The sequence below is a fragment of the Erythrolamprus reginae genome, chromosome Z (assembly GCF_031021105.1).
Source record: "Erythrolamprus reginae isolate rEryReg1 chromosome Z, rEryReg1.hap1, whole genome shotgun sequence".
Classification (NCBI taxonomy): domain Eukaryota; kingdom Metazoa; phylum Chordata; class Lepidosauria; order Squamata; family Dipsadidae; genus Erythrolamprus; species Erythrolamprus reginae.
The window spans coordinates 145,487,904-145,503,771 of NC_091963.1; the positions used below are offsets into that span (position 1 = coordinate 145,487,904).

At 35.5% G+C, this 15,868-nt stretch overlaps 2 protein-coding genes across 2 annotated transcripts in view; one reads left to right on the forward strand and one right to left on the reverse strand.

Moving 5' to 3' along the window:
• Positions 1 to 15,868, forward strand: part of LOC139154299 (uncharacterized) — a 1,065,525-nt gene that overhangs the window by 383,087 nt on the left and 666,570 nt on the right. The gene's annotated exons all lie outside the window — the stretch shown is intronic.
• LOC139154325 (vomeronasal type-2 receptor 26-like) lies at positions 8,539 to 15,395 on the reverse strand. The gene is made up of 6 exons (XM_070728744.1): positions 15,325 to 15,395; positions 13,493 to 13,784; positions 12,131 to 12,994; positions 10,741 to 10,968; positions 9,582 to 9,708; positions 8,539 to 9,437 (listed from the first exon to the last, which is right to left on the reverse strand). The coding sequence occupies exons 2-6, from the start codon at positions 13,652 to 13,654 to the stop codon at positions 8,539 to 8,541; spliced, it is 2,280 nt and encodes a 759-aa protein (XP_070584845.1). The 5' UTR covers positions 13,655 to 13,784; positions 15,325 to 15,395.

A 15,868-nucleotide genomic window follows, 5' to 3' on the forward strand; every position in this document is an offset into this window, starting at 1 on the left:
GGAAGGAGGGAGGAAGAGTGGGAGGGAAGGAAGGAAGGGAAGAAGGAAGGGAGACATTTCCCACAGAAAACACTGGGAGCCACAAAACCCACCCACTTGTGGCTGGAGAGATTACTATTACTATTGAATACTACACCATTTGGTTCAGAATACTTTTTCCCTTGTTTTTCTTCTCTAAAATCTAGGCGGCTTATATGCCGAAAAATATGATACATGCTTCCACAGTGTTGCAGTACTTTCTTTTTATCAGCAGATGGTGATGTCAATTCCCCATATGACAAAACAATTCAGCTTCAGCACTTTTTCACCTCTCTCCATCACAAACACTTAGATCTTGTCTCTCAGATGTCCCATGATCTCTCCTTTCCATCAGTCCATTTCTGGCCATCTCAGCTAATAGTGACAAAGTCTTACTCAGCTGCTGGCCGAGAGGCTGCTGTCAGTTCTCTGGGGTGTTGTTGGCCCCCTCAACCCTGACTTGTGCCTCTGTTCTCCATTGCCCCTCCAAGGCACATCTGACCTGATTCCAATTGGTTATAGGTTCCCCAGCTGCTGGGATTTGGGGACCCCCACAGAGCACATCAGACCTTCTTATGCTGTGATATTGGCTACACACACCCTTTCCCCACCCCCATTTTTGTTCATTCTCATTCATCAAGATAAACACAATGGATTTTAGAATGGAGCTGGTTTTGTCTTTGTGTAATAGTCTTTTTCCCACAATGTCCACAAGAAGGGGTCCAATTTTGCTCTCTTCAAGGAACTAAAATATCTCTGTGAGCTTCTTCTTTCCCCTCATCTTGTATCTCTAAGTGCAAATAGTCACTAGCATAGTGATGGCAGACCAATTTTTAATCATTTCCACATCACAACACTCTTCAGTTGTGTTCTTTTGAGCTTTCAGATTTTTCTCCAGAGGAACAGATAGAATCCTCTATTCCTTGTATCAATCTTTTCTACTATTCAATGGAAAGTCTCCTATCAAGAGTAATTTAAACTTAAGTGTTTCTCTCTCTTTCCCTACTTTTTCTCTTTCCCTCTCAGCCTCCCTTCAGGTCTGGGTCAACCTCACCAGTTCATTTCCTCCCAAGAAGGGTACGCACACATATGCAGTGCTGAAAACCAGAAGCAAAAAACAAGATGGTGATGCTCACGTACTGACACTGACAGAACCGACTGCATGACATGTGAGCAGCAGTTTACTAAAAGTTCCAAATAACCGGTCAGAACCTCTGCATCCCTCACCCATCTTCTGTTCGTGTGTGTTTCTGTATGGATATTTTATTAGATCAATCTGTTTGTCTGAATATCTATATCTATCTATCCCTCTATCTGTCTATCATCAGTCTGTCTGGCTATCTCTTTATCAATCTACCTACCTATCTAACCATCTATGTCTATATCTATATCTATATCATGCTCATCAAATGTAATTACCAGTAACTTTTTACTGCATTTATCAAGTGGTTTAAGAATTGAAAGTTTAAAAACCATACAAAAAGCAGCTGCAAAATTTGGTGAAGTATCTCTGGACATTTTCGAGGGTATTCATGTCAGAAAAACGGTATGGGTTCTATGACTATGTAATGAACAGATAGAGAAAGAGTGAAAGATGTCATCTGGGAAGAGAGGGAATGCAAGTTTTTGTGCTGGAGGTTGCAGAGAAGAAGTGCTTTGGAGAAGAAGGTGAGCTACTTTGCTGGAGGGGAAAATATTTTAAAGAACTACTTTTGTTTGTGATTGGGAGACAAGCTAATGTGGAAGTGAGGAAGTGCTGTATTACCATTAGAACTCTTTAATTAGTGCTAAGTGGACATTAAAAGCTAAATGAAGCTCAAGGGTTTTAAAATTTGTTGTGGATTTAGAAATGAGATAAAATTGATTTTAAAGTAATCATTTTGATAGTACTTGAACTTAAAAGAAAGGAAGGCAACTGTAGACTGCGTGGTGCTGACATCTGCTGGTGAAGTTGAGGTGACATTTGCTTGGAATGTATGCTTCACCAGATGTGACCTCGATGCAATGGAGTTAGGCAAACTGTTTATATAATAACTGATAAAGGGGAGCTGAGAACTGAGATAAAATATTTTTGTCCTGAACTTATATGAACCCAAAAGGGGGTAAAGGAAAAGAAAGAAAGAAAGAAAGAAAGAAAGAAAGAAAGAAAGAAAGAAAGAAAGAAAGAAAGAAAGAAAGAAAGAAAGAAAGAAAGGAGACTGGTTTCTTTTGAGGTTTTTATGTTTTAGGCTGTATAGAGACCCACTGGGCAGCTTTTGGTAAAATTAAGGAAAGATGGAGACCCAAGAAATAAGAGATTTATGTAATGACTTATGTAAAAGTATTAAAGAATAGAAAGAGGAAATGAGAAACAACACTAAATCCTTAATTGAAAGTATAAACAATCTGTAAAGATTACCAAAAGAAGATGATTATGATAAAATGGAGGGAAATACAGAAAGAACGATGAACAGATTGATCAACATACAGGAAGTGATGGAAATAATAAATTGATTCAAAATGGACAATCTCAAAATGGTCAGATTAAAAGATATGTGATTGATGATTCAGACGATTTAATAATAATCAAAGTAGTAGAAGAAGAGGAAAAGGGAGATAGAAGGATAAAGGAATTAGAAAATGGTTTGATTAACAAGGGAGTTGATGGTCACATATTTAAGATAAGAACTAATAATAAATGGAATAGATGTGATCTGATACATTGGAGTTGGCAGAGTAAGAAAGAAATTGAAATAGTAATTTAAAAAGTTGTAAAGACTGAACATTTAAGGAGGAGAAGGAAAAAGAAGAAATTAGAGGAGTAGAAAAAGACAAGAAAGAAAAATTCTGAAGTTAGGCAGGAATGTTGGCAATTTGAAAAATGGTGATTGACTAATTAGTAAGTTAAAAATAGATTTCCCCCTATTATTTAGATATATTTGGGTGTTGCTTTGAAGTAGTAATGGACTAATTTGTACAATTGTATTAGAAATATATAGATAATTCTAATGGAATATTTACATAAGAAACAAGCTGATTTTTATAAGAACTAGAAGTATGGAAATTATTATTTAATGATTTTGTAAAATGAATTATAGATTACAAACTGAAAATGCAAAAGACAGATAAAAGTTAATAATAGTAATTTATTAAGTGGCTGAATAGTAAATTGATTGAATGTTAGATTGATTTGGAATTAAATTTTAATGTGAGAACTAGTGAATAGATAAGAGCAAAGAGGTTAATTTGATTATAAATATATAAGAAATTAAGATTTGAAAGTATGAATTAATAAGTGTTTTTTTTTCTTTTGGAATTCTTTGATTTTAATAGTAGATATGTGGATTTGTTTTTTACCTCTCTATTTTTATTAATTAGGAGAAGGTTATATAAAGCTTTTTATTTTAAAAGAAACATGTATAAGAAAGAGGAGTAGGCATGATGGCTTATTTAGATTTGTATGATAATAATATTGAGTTAACAATGTTAAAAGGAAATTAATGGTGAGTTTAATTATTTTTTTTAAAAAATAATTTTTTTATTGATTTTATAAAATAATTACATAGAACGAACATATAACAGTGCACAGTGCATGTGCCCATGGTGAGTTTAATTAGTAGAAAATTGGTTATCTAGATGACAAAATTTGAGGCTGGTGTTTGGGAGTGTGATATGTACCGAAAGTAAACAGTTTGGAATTAGAAATGTATTTATTTTTTGATTATATATATGACTGACTAATGAAATACTGTTTTTGTTGTAACATGAATAGAAGGTATTTTGTACTGTATTGAAAAAGTGGTATGGAGGAGTGTGTGTATGTATGTGTGTGTGTATGTGTGCATATATTTCTTCCCGTGTAAGTTTCAGAGATTTCTGGTGACGTTTCAACGAGGTCCCACTCGTCATCTTCAGGCTGTTGCTTTTGTCCTTGTGCCAGGCCAAACACAGCGAGACCTGAGCTGACTTCCCTCTATAAATACTGGTGGGTGGGTGTGGAGTGCTGGCGCAAGCTGTGTTCAAACTTCCTGCTGAGTCAGTGGGGTAACACCTGGGGTCATTAATGTTAATTACAGCAAGTCCACCCCATTTTTCATTGTAGTTTGCTGACGGCTGAAATTCGTCTCTTAGCTTTGTCCTGCTCCTTACTCCTCACAAAACAGACTGATATCTGCTGGATATGGTCATATTCTATTTTCTGAAAAAATGATAGAAAATAAACATTTGTAGATTCAAAAAACACTTTCAACAATTTCAACAACTAAGCATATATTTTATAGCAAATCTGCCTTATATTATTTTCATTGGTATTTGCTCATTAAAAAAAAAAGACTCATTAGCCAAAATGACCCATTGGCCAATTATTATCTCATAAAAACAAAATGATTATCTCCTACAGGAATCGCCATATTTTCTTAGGCTGCACAGAAGATAATAATATTCAAAAACTGTCAAGGTAACATCATGAATATAAAGAAACATTTGAAGCACAGGAAGTTTGGCACAAGGATAATAACAGCTCTGTCAGGCTCATTGCTTCTGGTTTTTACTCTTTGCTCTCTTCTGCCAGAGTATCTGTTCAAATACACGTGGAATTCAGGATACAAATTTGTGCTCACACGGACCTTCCAATAATATATTTTCTCATTAGGTGCATTGTCAGATATCATCCTTGGATCAATCTTTAGACGAAGTATTGGATTATATGTACTTTCTGATTGGTAGGATGGAAGGGAAACCATTTTCACAATAACAAAAATATGAAGATTTTTCTTGTGGTGTTTTTGGTACACAAAGTAGTTACTCTGAAATGCTCTGCAAGTGATGCTTTCCTTGTTCCACATGAGTGGTACCAGCCTGGAGACTTCACCATTGGTGGGATGGCATCTCACCTCCTTTACAATTTTATTAAAAGTAAATTTGAAGAAAACCCTGTCCTAACACCTTCTGATATACCAATGTATGTCTAATGTTACCCAGATTTTCAACTATATTTCATAAGACTAAAAAGTTCTTTGTGCATAAGTGCAGGATTTTTAGTATAATCTATGCCTTATGCTATCTAATGTTAGCCAGATCGGGGGGAAAGACCTTATGTAAACAAAAGCTGTTTGCACATAAATACTGTATATAATTATTTTAATGTAATTGATGCTTTCTGTGACTTTCAAATGCATCTGGTTTTGGCAGAAGAAATAATTTTATTTACATTATTTTAATGATTTTCACATGAGATGTACAAAAATCCAGATCAAGAAGTCTCTTATTGGACATATAGTATATTGAGGTTAAGGTAATTTTTTAAAAGGTTTGGCATTCTCTGTCTTCACATAACATACATATAGTAAATGATTGGTACACATGCTCAAAGTATTCATATATAATTTTGTGAAAATCTCATGGAAAATAAATATAGTACTACTATAAAAAGTTGATATAACAACTTTTTCGTTTTGAAATGACATGGAATACCTGTACAAAATAATTAAGAAGATAAGCACAATGATTATATAATTATAAGTATATGTCAAAATAGTGGTGTAAAGTAAGATATATCTGCTCTTCCTTTTTTACTTTTGTAATATAATAAAAATTATTTTAAAAAAAAGAATTGCCAACTTATATTTTCAATTATAATAATTATAATTATATTTTCAACTAAGAATAAATTATTTAAATTATTTGCAGTGTAACACCCAAATTTCATCAACATATCCTTGCATTGGCTTTATCTGAAATAATATATTGTGAAGTACCATACAAGTGTTAATGTGTAGTAAAAATAGCTTAGCTGGGTTTTTGCTGTTGGGATCTTTTGGCATGGTATGATATGGACCTACTTTGAGAAGTGATTTGTGACAAACCAGATTATTGTGTTCCTAGAATTCTCAGGCAATTCTATGATGAAATCCATGGAGATCTATCTCCAGGGTCCTGAAGGATCTGCCACCTGGTGTAGTTGACTTGGGGTCTTTCCTTGCCTGCACTTAGCTGGAACACAAATTAGAGAGCTTGTTACATAGCTTTCCACATCCTTCTCTAATGAAGGCCAATAGAGTTTTTAATCTTTCTATCAGGCTTCCAATTAGCATCCACAATTAAAACAGAGTTAGATGCAAATTATTCCTCAAAGTTCTAATTTATTAACAGAGTCATGACTTGGGTTTCACCCAGATTGGTTTCACCAATCTGGGTGACACCCAAGTCTGAAGTCCTCTGAGTTTCACCACCTAGTTGAAAATTCAAGCCAGATTTCGGTGGTGATGTCACTGTGCAAGGAAGTGAGGGAACAGTTCTGCCTATTTTCTATTCTTCTTATGGGGAGGGCTGATATGGCACTGTTGGTCTTAGAGGGACTGACTGGTGGAAAGAGGGGAAGCTTGATAACAAGAGATAACTCACAATTCCCTCATAAGACAAGGACAAATCCTTCAACCACGATGAGAAAAGAAACTGGCATTTTTGGGCGGCCATAGCAGTACAGCTCAGTAAACCTGTGATTTTGTAGAGTCATTTGCAAAAATGAGTCCAGCAAATGCAGATTCATGTATGCAATAAATTCAATTGCCAAAACCCAAACCAACCATAACAAATTTCACTCACCTGACCTATTCATTCTGTAATGAGCCTGCTCCCAGGAATCCCAGATAAAACTTAAAAGATATCAAGACGAAGGAGATACTGACTTATACATTGACTACCATGTTGATTGCATCAAAAATAAGACCCACAATCCAACTCCCAACATCCAACCCTCATCATAAAAAAATAAATAAACATACTCCTAATTTTCTCAATACCAACCACTACTGGCATTTAATATAAAGTAATTAAAGCAAGAAGCATTGTAAACAAAATGTCTGAATTCTTCCTCTTAATAAATATGATTATATTTGACATTATATTTGTCTGTGAAACATAGCATCCCTCCCTGATTCCAGTATCACAATTAGAGACTATCATGTTTACCCATCCAATTGTAAAATGTATAGTTGTTCCTATATTCTATAAAAGTCCCTATTCTTTGTGGGAATCGCCCCAACATTAGAACATTGTCATCATGCCCCACCCCAGGCCTTCTTTTTACAGACTAGTCATACCTAATTCCTGCAAATGTTCTTCATATGTCTTAGCCTCCAGCTCCCTAATCATGTTTGTTGTTATTCTCTGCATTCCAGAGTGGCAACATCTTTCTATAGCATGGTGAACAAATCTGGAGGCAGTCACCTGAGTGTGGACTTTGTAAAGTGATTCTAGAATTTCATGTGATCTTGATTCTATCCTTCTATTAATGGCATCTAAAATTGTATCGTAGCGTTTTTCGCATAGGAAAATTTCATTTCAATAAATTTCCAATATTATTAATACCTGATAAAAATTTACAGTGGAAATAGATTTATTTCAACTTGTATTTGTAGAGAGTGAAATATTGGGACTCAATATGAAAGCTTTTTTAAAAAAAATACAGTTAAATATACAGGATTCATAGTGTATATTACATTTCAAAGGACCATAACAAAGTCAGTCTAATAGCTTTATAACAACGTGTGAGAATAATTCCAGAGGTTCAGGATAATAAAAGGAGGTGCAACTTTATTTAAAGGAATAAACAATATGCATATTGGATGGGAGAGACTACGGAAAATGTCCATCTGTCCCTAGGGTAATGATTCAGTAGAAAATACAGCACTTTTATAAATTTTTCACTCCCTATTCTTTGATTTCCCCCTTTTGAGTGGCTCCATTATGCAGCACTTTCTCTTCTTATTGTTCATTTCCTTTTTTGGTTGCATCCCTTAGAGCTTCTTGGGACTTTCCAGAAGGAAGTTGGTTAATCATTTATACCCAAGTGCATATCAAAACTTATTCTATTTGTTCTACAGGTTCCACATATTTTCCACATCTCCTGTTTATTCTTTATAATGGTTACTTATACATGGGCTGGCCAGATAAATTTCTTAGGACAGGAGGTTATATAAGACAAAAGAGAGACATAATATTTTATTATTTTTCTTACACAATGTATCAAATATATATTCATAAAATGGTAGTCAGCTTTTTTACTATGTTTGTATAATTCTTTAGGAATTTAAAGTGTGAAACTCAGGAAAGTGTCTCTGCAAAAATTGGAGATAATTTGCGCCAATATCTGAAATATTCTAATAGCCACCAAGACAGCTAGATGAAAATCAAGTTTAACAGGAGTGTTGAAAGCAAGATTGGGTTAGGTTAAAGTGTCTTGGACAATGATGGAAATGCAGCAACATGAGTACTCACTGTAGAATGGGCTTCAATGTGATAACCTACATAATAAGCTTCTTTAACCAAAAAAGTCCAATCTATGTACCTATATGTTTTATAAATACTTTTTTAAACAGCAAACAGATTTTCTATTTTTTCAGCATTTTTTAATACACATCCATCTTTGACAAAGGTAAAAAATAATTGTTCCTACAACTTTATATATGTTTTTTTATAGACTGCATTCTTTTTATTTCTTTTTTCAGCAATTTCTCTGAGCCAGGAATATTACACTAAGTACTAATTTCTTTTTGTTAGTTGCTCCCTGTGGTTGAGGTCAGGTCTGAAAACAATGATGTAGCACTTTGGCAGAAATATGCATCCCAGTAATGCTGCACTGGAGGACAAGATGGAGAAGACCTCCACAGCTACTGTGGCTTTTCCTTTTGTGCTCAGATAGGCTGGAAAGAAGGAGATCCACACACTGCAAAAGGCCAACATGCTGAAGGTGATGAATTTGGCTTCATTAAAGCTATTAGGTAATTTACGGGCAAGGAAAGCCACAATAAAGCTGATGATCGCCAAGATACCCATGTAGCCCAAGAAACAGTAGAAGAAGAGAGCTGATCCCTCATTGCACTGTAAAATGATTTCTTGGAGTGCTGAGTCCATGTCCAATTCAGGGAATGGCGGTGATGTCAACAGCCAAAGGATACAAAAACATACCTGGAAGAGAGAGCAAGAAAGGACAATAGAAAGAGCCAATCTTTTCCCCACCCACTTCCTCATTTGAGATCCTGGTTTAGTGGCTGTGAAAGCCACAACCACAGTGATGGTTTTGGCCAGTACACTAGAAATGGCCATGGAGAAAGTGATACCAAACATTGATTGTCGGAGAAGGCAGATTACTTGGCCAGGTTGGCTGAGAAAGAGTAAAGAGGAGAGAAAACAGAGCTGAAGAGAGAAAAGCAAGGTATAGGTGAGGGACCTGTTGTTGGCTCTGACAACAGGAGTATCCCTGTACTTTAAAAAAGTTCCAAGAACCCAAGATGTCAAGATGAAGAAACAAAGAACTGCTGAGGATAAACCAATTCCTAATGATTCTTCAAATGTTAGAAACACGATGGGTTTTAGGATACATCCTTTCTTTTCTTTATTTGGATAATGATCTTCTGAACACTGAAAACAGTCATCCATATCTGGAAAGAAAATCAAGGAATTGGTCATATAGGTCTTCCAAATTATTGAAAATCTGATTATTATTTTTCTGCACTGTATTTCTGCAACTGTATTTTGATAAGTTTGTTTAAAGGTAATGGAATGTGGTTCAATTTCTACCCTACCATTTTGATTTGAAATCTTTCCTTCAGGACATGGAACACAGTCATAGCAGCAGAACTGATTTCCCTCAATGACCTTTTTCCTGGATCCAGCAAAACAAGGTTCATTACATTGAGAAAATGGAAGAACCTGATGATAAACATGAAAATGCTTTGAAAAGGACAAGTTTTTTAAAAGGTTTCTGAATTCTTCCTTAATAGGTAACATGATTATTGACTTTCCAAAAAGGTATAGTATTTAATAACTTCATCAACAACTTAAAATAATCTAGAAGTTATAATGATGTAGTAATGATGGGCTTTTCCAAATATGCCCATGTTACACCAACACTTCGCAGTGTGCATTGGTTGCCGATCAGTTTCCGGTCACAATTCAAAGTATTGGTTATGACCTATACAGCCCTTAATGGCATCGGACCAGATTATCTTCAGGACCGCCTTCTGCTGCACGAATCCCAGCGACCAGTTAGGTCCCACAGAGTGGGTCTTCTCTGGGTCCCGTCAACTAAACAATGCCGCTTGGCGGGACCCAGGGGAAGAGCCTTCTCTGTGGTGGCCCTGGCCCTCTGGAACCAACTCCCCCCAGAGATTAGAATAGCCCCCACCCTCCTTGCCTTTCGTACGCTACTTAAAACCCACCTCTGCCGCCAGGCATGGGGGAACTGAGATACTCTTTCCCCCTAGACCGTTACAATTTTATGCATGGTATGTCTGTATGTCTGTTTGGTTTTTATTATAATGGGTTTTTAATTGTTTTTAGTATTGGATTATTATTATATGCTGTTTTATTATTGCTGTTAGCCTCCCCGAGTCATCAGAGAGGGGCGGCATACAAATCCAATAAACAAATAAATAAAGCTTCTCTCTGAAGAACAGGATGAATAAATAATTACACACAGTGACAATCTTATGCAAACATGCCCACTCTTCTGATTTCAAGTGGAAATACCCACCAAATATGCAATCCTGGCTTTTACATTGTAATATCATTTTTGTCAAATTGTAGAATCCTTGACTATCCACAACATTTTAAAGAATATTCCATTGTTTATTTAAAATAAAAATAAAAATTACATTTCTATAGACACTATGTTTAATATGGGGTCATAATGGATTAAGGCATGGATCATAATGGATTGAGGTGAAATCCATAATATGATACCTGATTAAAAGCTGGGTGCCATTCAATTAGATTTTCTTCAATGAATAATTCCTTTCTTTTTTGAACCTGTAGATCCATTTCTCCAACTTTCACTCTCTGAAAGGATTTGTTTGGAAAAGTGATCAAGTTGGTGATGTCGAATCCACCTATTGCTTCCCTTTTCTCATTCAGGAACACTCTTTCCCCAGCTGAATTGTTAAAAGAAATGCCTTGAAGACTTAAATGGAGCTACTTGAAAAGGAATGAAAGAGGTGGGAAATTAAAAGCAATATAACCGAGAAGAGAAAATCATTTCCAACTTTCATTCACTCATTCTTCACATTCCTAAAATGTTATTAAACTTAGCAATTTAATAATCAATATTGTATGATAATGTACATCTCTACACTATATATTTAATTTGATATCAATATAAAGAAAGGTAAGTATTAACTGAAAGAGAATGAAAAAGGATCTTTGGAATTTTGTAATTCTTTAAATCATGATTTATATTCACTACTTAAACAACTACTTCACTCAAGACCATATAAAATATTCCCCCATTGATAGAAAGGTCTTTGACAGTTTGGGATACTACTAAAGTCCTTTGCCTAAATTTTATACTTTGTGAATCAAGCATTCTTCCTTAGAGAGATGTAAGATAGTGATTATTGCAAACATGTTTCATAGTTCATATTATTGGCCATTTTCATAGAGACATGAAAGTTTCATAAGCAGGGGTTGGCTACTGCCCAGATGGGGGGGGGACACAGTGGGGTAGTGAAAATGGAGCTCCACCCCAAAACACTCAATTTGCAGTGAAAGATGTTGAAAGAAAATGCAGGGTGTCATGCATAAGTTATGCCCACAGTGTGGTAGTAAAAGTTTTTGTAGCCCTTCATTGTTCACAAGCCATGTACAAGGTTCTTGGAGAAGTGATTTATTTTGAGGAGACATTGAAGAATATTCCCAATTGTACAATGTCAGGTTTTTTACTATAAATATGTCTAGTGACATATAAACTATAATTCATGCACTAGCTTCTCAATTATTAGAATAAAAAAAAAACAATTATTTTTCTAATTGAGACAGAACAGTACACGAGAGTCAGAAAATCTGTAGATCTTCTAATCCAACACAGTGCTCAAGGAGAAGACATTATGCTACTTCAGATACATTGTATTCCTTCTCTTCACAATAACCTCCAATGTAGGAGCATTCAAAACTTTTGAACTCAAGCTGTCACACTAATTAATTTTTCATTGTTCTCACCATCTGGATATCTTCCTTATTGCTAGGTTGTTTTCTCATGCTTGATTCCAGAAGCAGGAAATATTAAGACTTCCCACAATGGGATCAAAACATAATTCTACATCAAACTACTAATTGAATCAAAAACAGTGTCCAATACCTGCCAAGCCTGGAGTTCTGAAAGGTCAGGATTTTTAAAGCTCATAGTTTTTTTCCTACTGATGTGCAATGCATATAGAGCTTGCAAAGCATGAGCAACAGCATAAACAGCATTGTAGATGCTATAGCTTTGGCCAGTCATCTCCATTTCAAAAGCAGGTCCAGGAAGATCCTTAAGTTTCATCTCTCCAGTGCACTGCTTACTATGCATTTCTTGTAATTCTGGTTTTGGAAAAGAACAATCAAATAATTGTTCCCAAACTTCTTTCAGAAACCCATCACTGGAGACTGAAAGAGGATTTATAGTCCATAGAAATTCCTTGAAATCTGCAACTGCTCTTGAATGAACAGTGAAGGAAATAGCCCCATAGAACATGTGAAGATCCCAACTGATTTGAAATCCTGATAATATGAAATCAATCTGTGCAGTCATGATCCACACCCTTCTAAATAATGCAATTTCCTTGCCTTCAGGATCTGTCAGAAATGTGACTACTCTCAGCCACATAATTGCCATTGATTCTCCATAAACAAGAAATGCATTGGCTTTGCTATTTATCCAATTCATGGAAATAATTGAGATTCTTTGAACTATTTCTTGAAAGTTTTCCAAGCTGAAATATTGAGCAAGCCTTTCTATAAGTGCTGAGCAGATTCCATATTTTGAAAGTAAAGGCTGCATTTTGTGTAAGAAATTTTCTCCATCATTGTTATCAACTACAAATAACCCAATCCATGTCCACCTAAAATGATGAAGCAGTTGGATAATCCCAATGTACTGATGGTCCTCTTTTGGGACCATGAAATAAAGTGAAGAAAGCTTACTGGTCTCAATTTCCTCTTGGGGTAATGAGCCATATGTCAGCTAAAAGAAAATAGAGTAGTATTTGCTTGAGTTGTAAGATTAAATTCAATTCTCCAAATCTAGTTTTTATGGTATATATATATATATATATATATATATATATATATATATATATATATATGTGTGTGTGTGTGTGTGTGTGTGTGTGTGTGTGTGTGTGTGTGTGTGTGTGTGTGTGTGTGATGAATTGTTTTCGTCAGATTCTTCTATGTATTAATATGCAAATGAACTTATTGGAATTATTTCAAACATAGAATTGATCAATTATTTTGATAGAAGCCTGCTCCATCTGGGACAATCCTGTTCTGTCAGGTATGGAGTGTCTGAAAATACTCACTTCTTGTATTGCAATGTAGTTTCAAAATTATGTTACCTAATGGAACTTAAGTCAGGGAGAACATTTTAATACAAACCTAAGCTTAATATTTAATGATCCTTAACAAAATAATATAAAGAATAGAATATAATGTTTTTCCCTTAGGCCCTTTTACAACTTACTTGTGGAATTTTGAAGAATCCTGTAATTTCAGCAATACGAGATGATGTGACAAAATCCAGTCCCCCAATGATAGCCATGAGATTCTTCTGACTATCACACTTGTAGTTAGGGACAAATTTCTGGGATTTGAAAAAAAGGTCCAGAATGGTACGATATGTCATCCTTGAATTGCTGTAACTATCATAGATGTGGAACCCAAGAGTGACATTAGGTAAGATCTGGGAGTTCTCATTGATCTCCTTCACAGCAAAGGCCAAGGAGAGGACATGTTGATGAAATTTGGTAAATATACTGCAGAAATTTAAATACCAATAGTTGAAAGAGAAAATTGGAAATTCTCATAAAGTAATAATATTTCTGTATGAATAACAAACAATTATTTTTCTGATAGTAGTAAAAGGATAATCACTTTTTCTTACATTCTTCATAATTTCTGTCGAGGATACTTGGTGCTCTCTGAGCTTGGCGGCTTTCTTGCAGACATTTTATTAACAAAGTAGGTAACATCATCACTGCTTGGCACCAAGAATCCTATCTGGGGGAACCTCCCTCTCCCTTGACCGAAAGGCTGCTGCTACTGCTGCTGCTACCTGCTTCCTCTTCCTCTCACTTGCTCGCTTTGTATCCAATGCCTTTCCTTCGCTATGGTGATTCCTCAGTTTGGCTGAAGCTGAGTTGATCTGGCTGGAGTGAAGCAGCCCCTTTTGCCTTTCTGCACCCAGACGCTCTGGGAGGCAACCTCATGCCAGGTGTATGGGAGGCAGTGCAAGGGAATCACTACAGCGAAGTAGTTTATTCCCTCTCCAAGTTCCCAGAGAAAGGAAAACGCTCTGTTCGCTCTGGGGTGCCCAGAGTGAAGGGAGCATTTCTTTTCTCTGGACACTGGCAGAGGTTTATTCCCTCTCCAAGCACTCAGAGAAAGGAAAATGCTTTGTTTGCTGTGGACTGCCAAGGCCTCCTTAAATGCGACCGAAAGGCTTCTCTGGCAGCCCAGCAAAGCGTGAGATGGCCGGGATTAAAGGGGGAATGGCAGGAAACTGGCTAGGCCTTTGGGCCACTCTCAAATTTCCTGGGAAAATTTTCCGGGCTCAGGTTCTTAAGTAGAAAATGGTTCTTTAGAAGAGGCAAAAAAAATCTTGAACACCTGGTTCTTATCTAGAAAATTTATTAAAGAGAGGCCTTCCTAGGTAGAGGTACCACTATATTCTCCATTATTGATAATTATTAAAGAATTCAAACTTATTTTACACAAAATTTCCATGATCTCTAACAAATATTTACTGCAACAATTACCAGTAGTGACTGTTTTCAAAGTACTGTATTTATTTTCTATGATTTTTTTAGAAAATGGTATATGAACAGATTCTGTGGGAATCACTTATTTCATGTATTATTATTTTTTGGAACTTTGAATGTACAGTATTTGACATATATAAAAATGAAATTTTGTTATCTATGCAGTTATGATCCTCATCCTCACCTCAATCTGAGGTACTGCTGCCACCAAACAAAACAATGATGCACTTTGTTAAGACAATTGTGCCTCTGCAAAAATCATGCCCCTCTATGTATGTTTTGTGAAGAGACATAATGCCAAATCTTCCTAAAAATTATCTTTATCTCAGATATTGATCAGAAATTTTGTTCATTTCATATGAAAGGCTCTAAATGAATGTAAAAAAGGTTATTTCTTCTTTCATAACATTATACAATTGAAATAAATGAAGGCATATATTATATTAAAAACTCTACATTTGTGCACAAAGAACGTTTTAGACATATGAAGAATTTTTTAAAAATCTAGGTAATTTTAGATAGAAAAAAATCTTACGTTGGTATATCATAAAGTTTTATAGAAGGATTTTCACTAAATTTTACTTCAAAGAAATTGTAAAGGAAGTGAGACACCATCCCACCAATGATGATGTCTCCAAGCTGGTACCACTCATGTGGAACAAGGAAAGCATCATTTGCAGGGCATTTCAGAGTAAGTACGTTGTGGACCAAAAACATCACAAGAAACATCTTCATGCTTTTGTTATCGGGGAAATGTTTTTCCTTCCAATCTATCAATCAGAAAGTACACATAATCCAATACTTAATCTAAAGATTGATCCAAAGTTTAGATATGGGAAAGCACAGAATGAGTAAATCTATTATTTTATATTTTATAATCCATGTGGGCACAAATTTGTATCCTGAATTCCACACATATTTGAACAGGTACTCTGGCAGAAGAGAGCAGAGGGTAGAAACCTGAAGCAATGAGTCTGACGGAGCTGTTGTTATTTTCCTTGTGCCAACCTTCCTGTGGTTCAAATGTTTCTTTATATCTAAGCTGATACCTTGACTGTTTTTGAATATCATTCTCTTCT

Bases quoted from the DNA above. Each gene is read 5' to 3' on its own strand.
- LOC139154325 (XM_070728744.1), bottom strand. From the start codon at position 13,654: ATGACATATCGTACCATTCTGGACCTTTTTTTCAAATCCCAGAAATTT. The intron at 10,969-12,130 runs GTATTGGACACT...CTTTTCAAGTAG, and splicing joins CAGAACTCCAGGCTTGGCAG to CTCCATTTAAGTCTTCAAGG. The intron at 9,709-10,740 runs GTATCATATTAT...GTTTATCATCAG, and splicing joins GGCACCCAGCTTTTAATCAG to GTTCTTCCATTTTCTCAATG.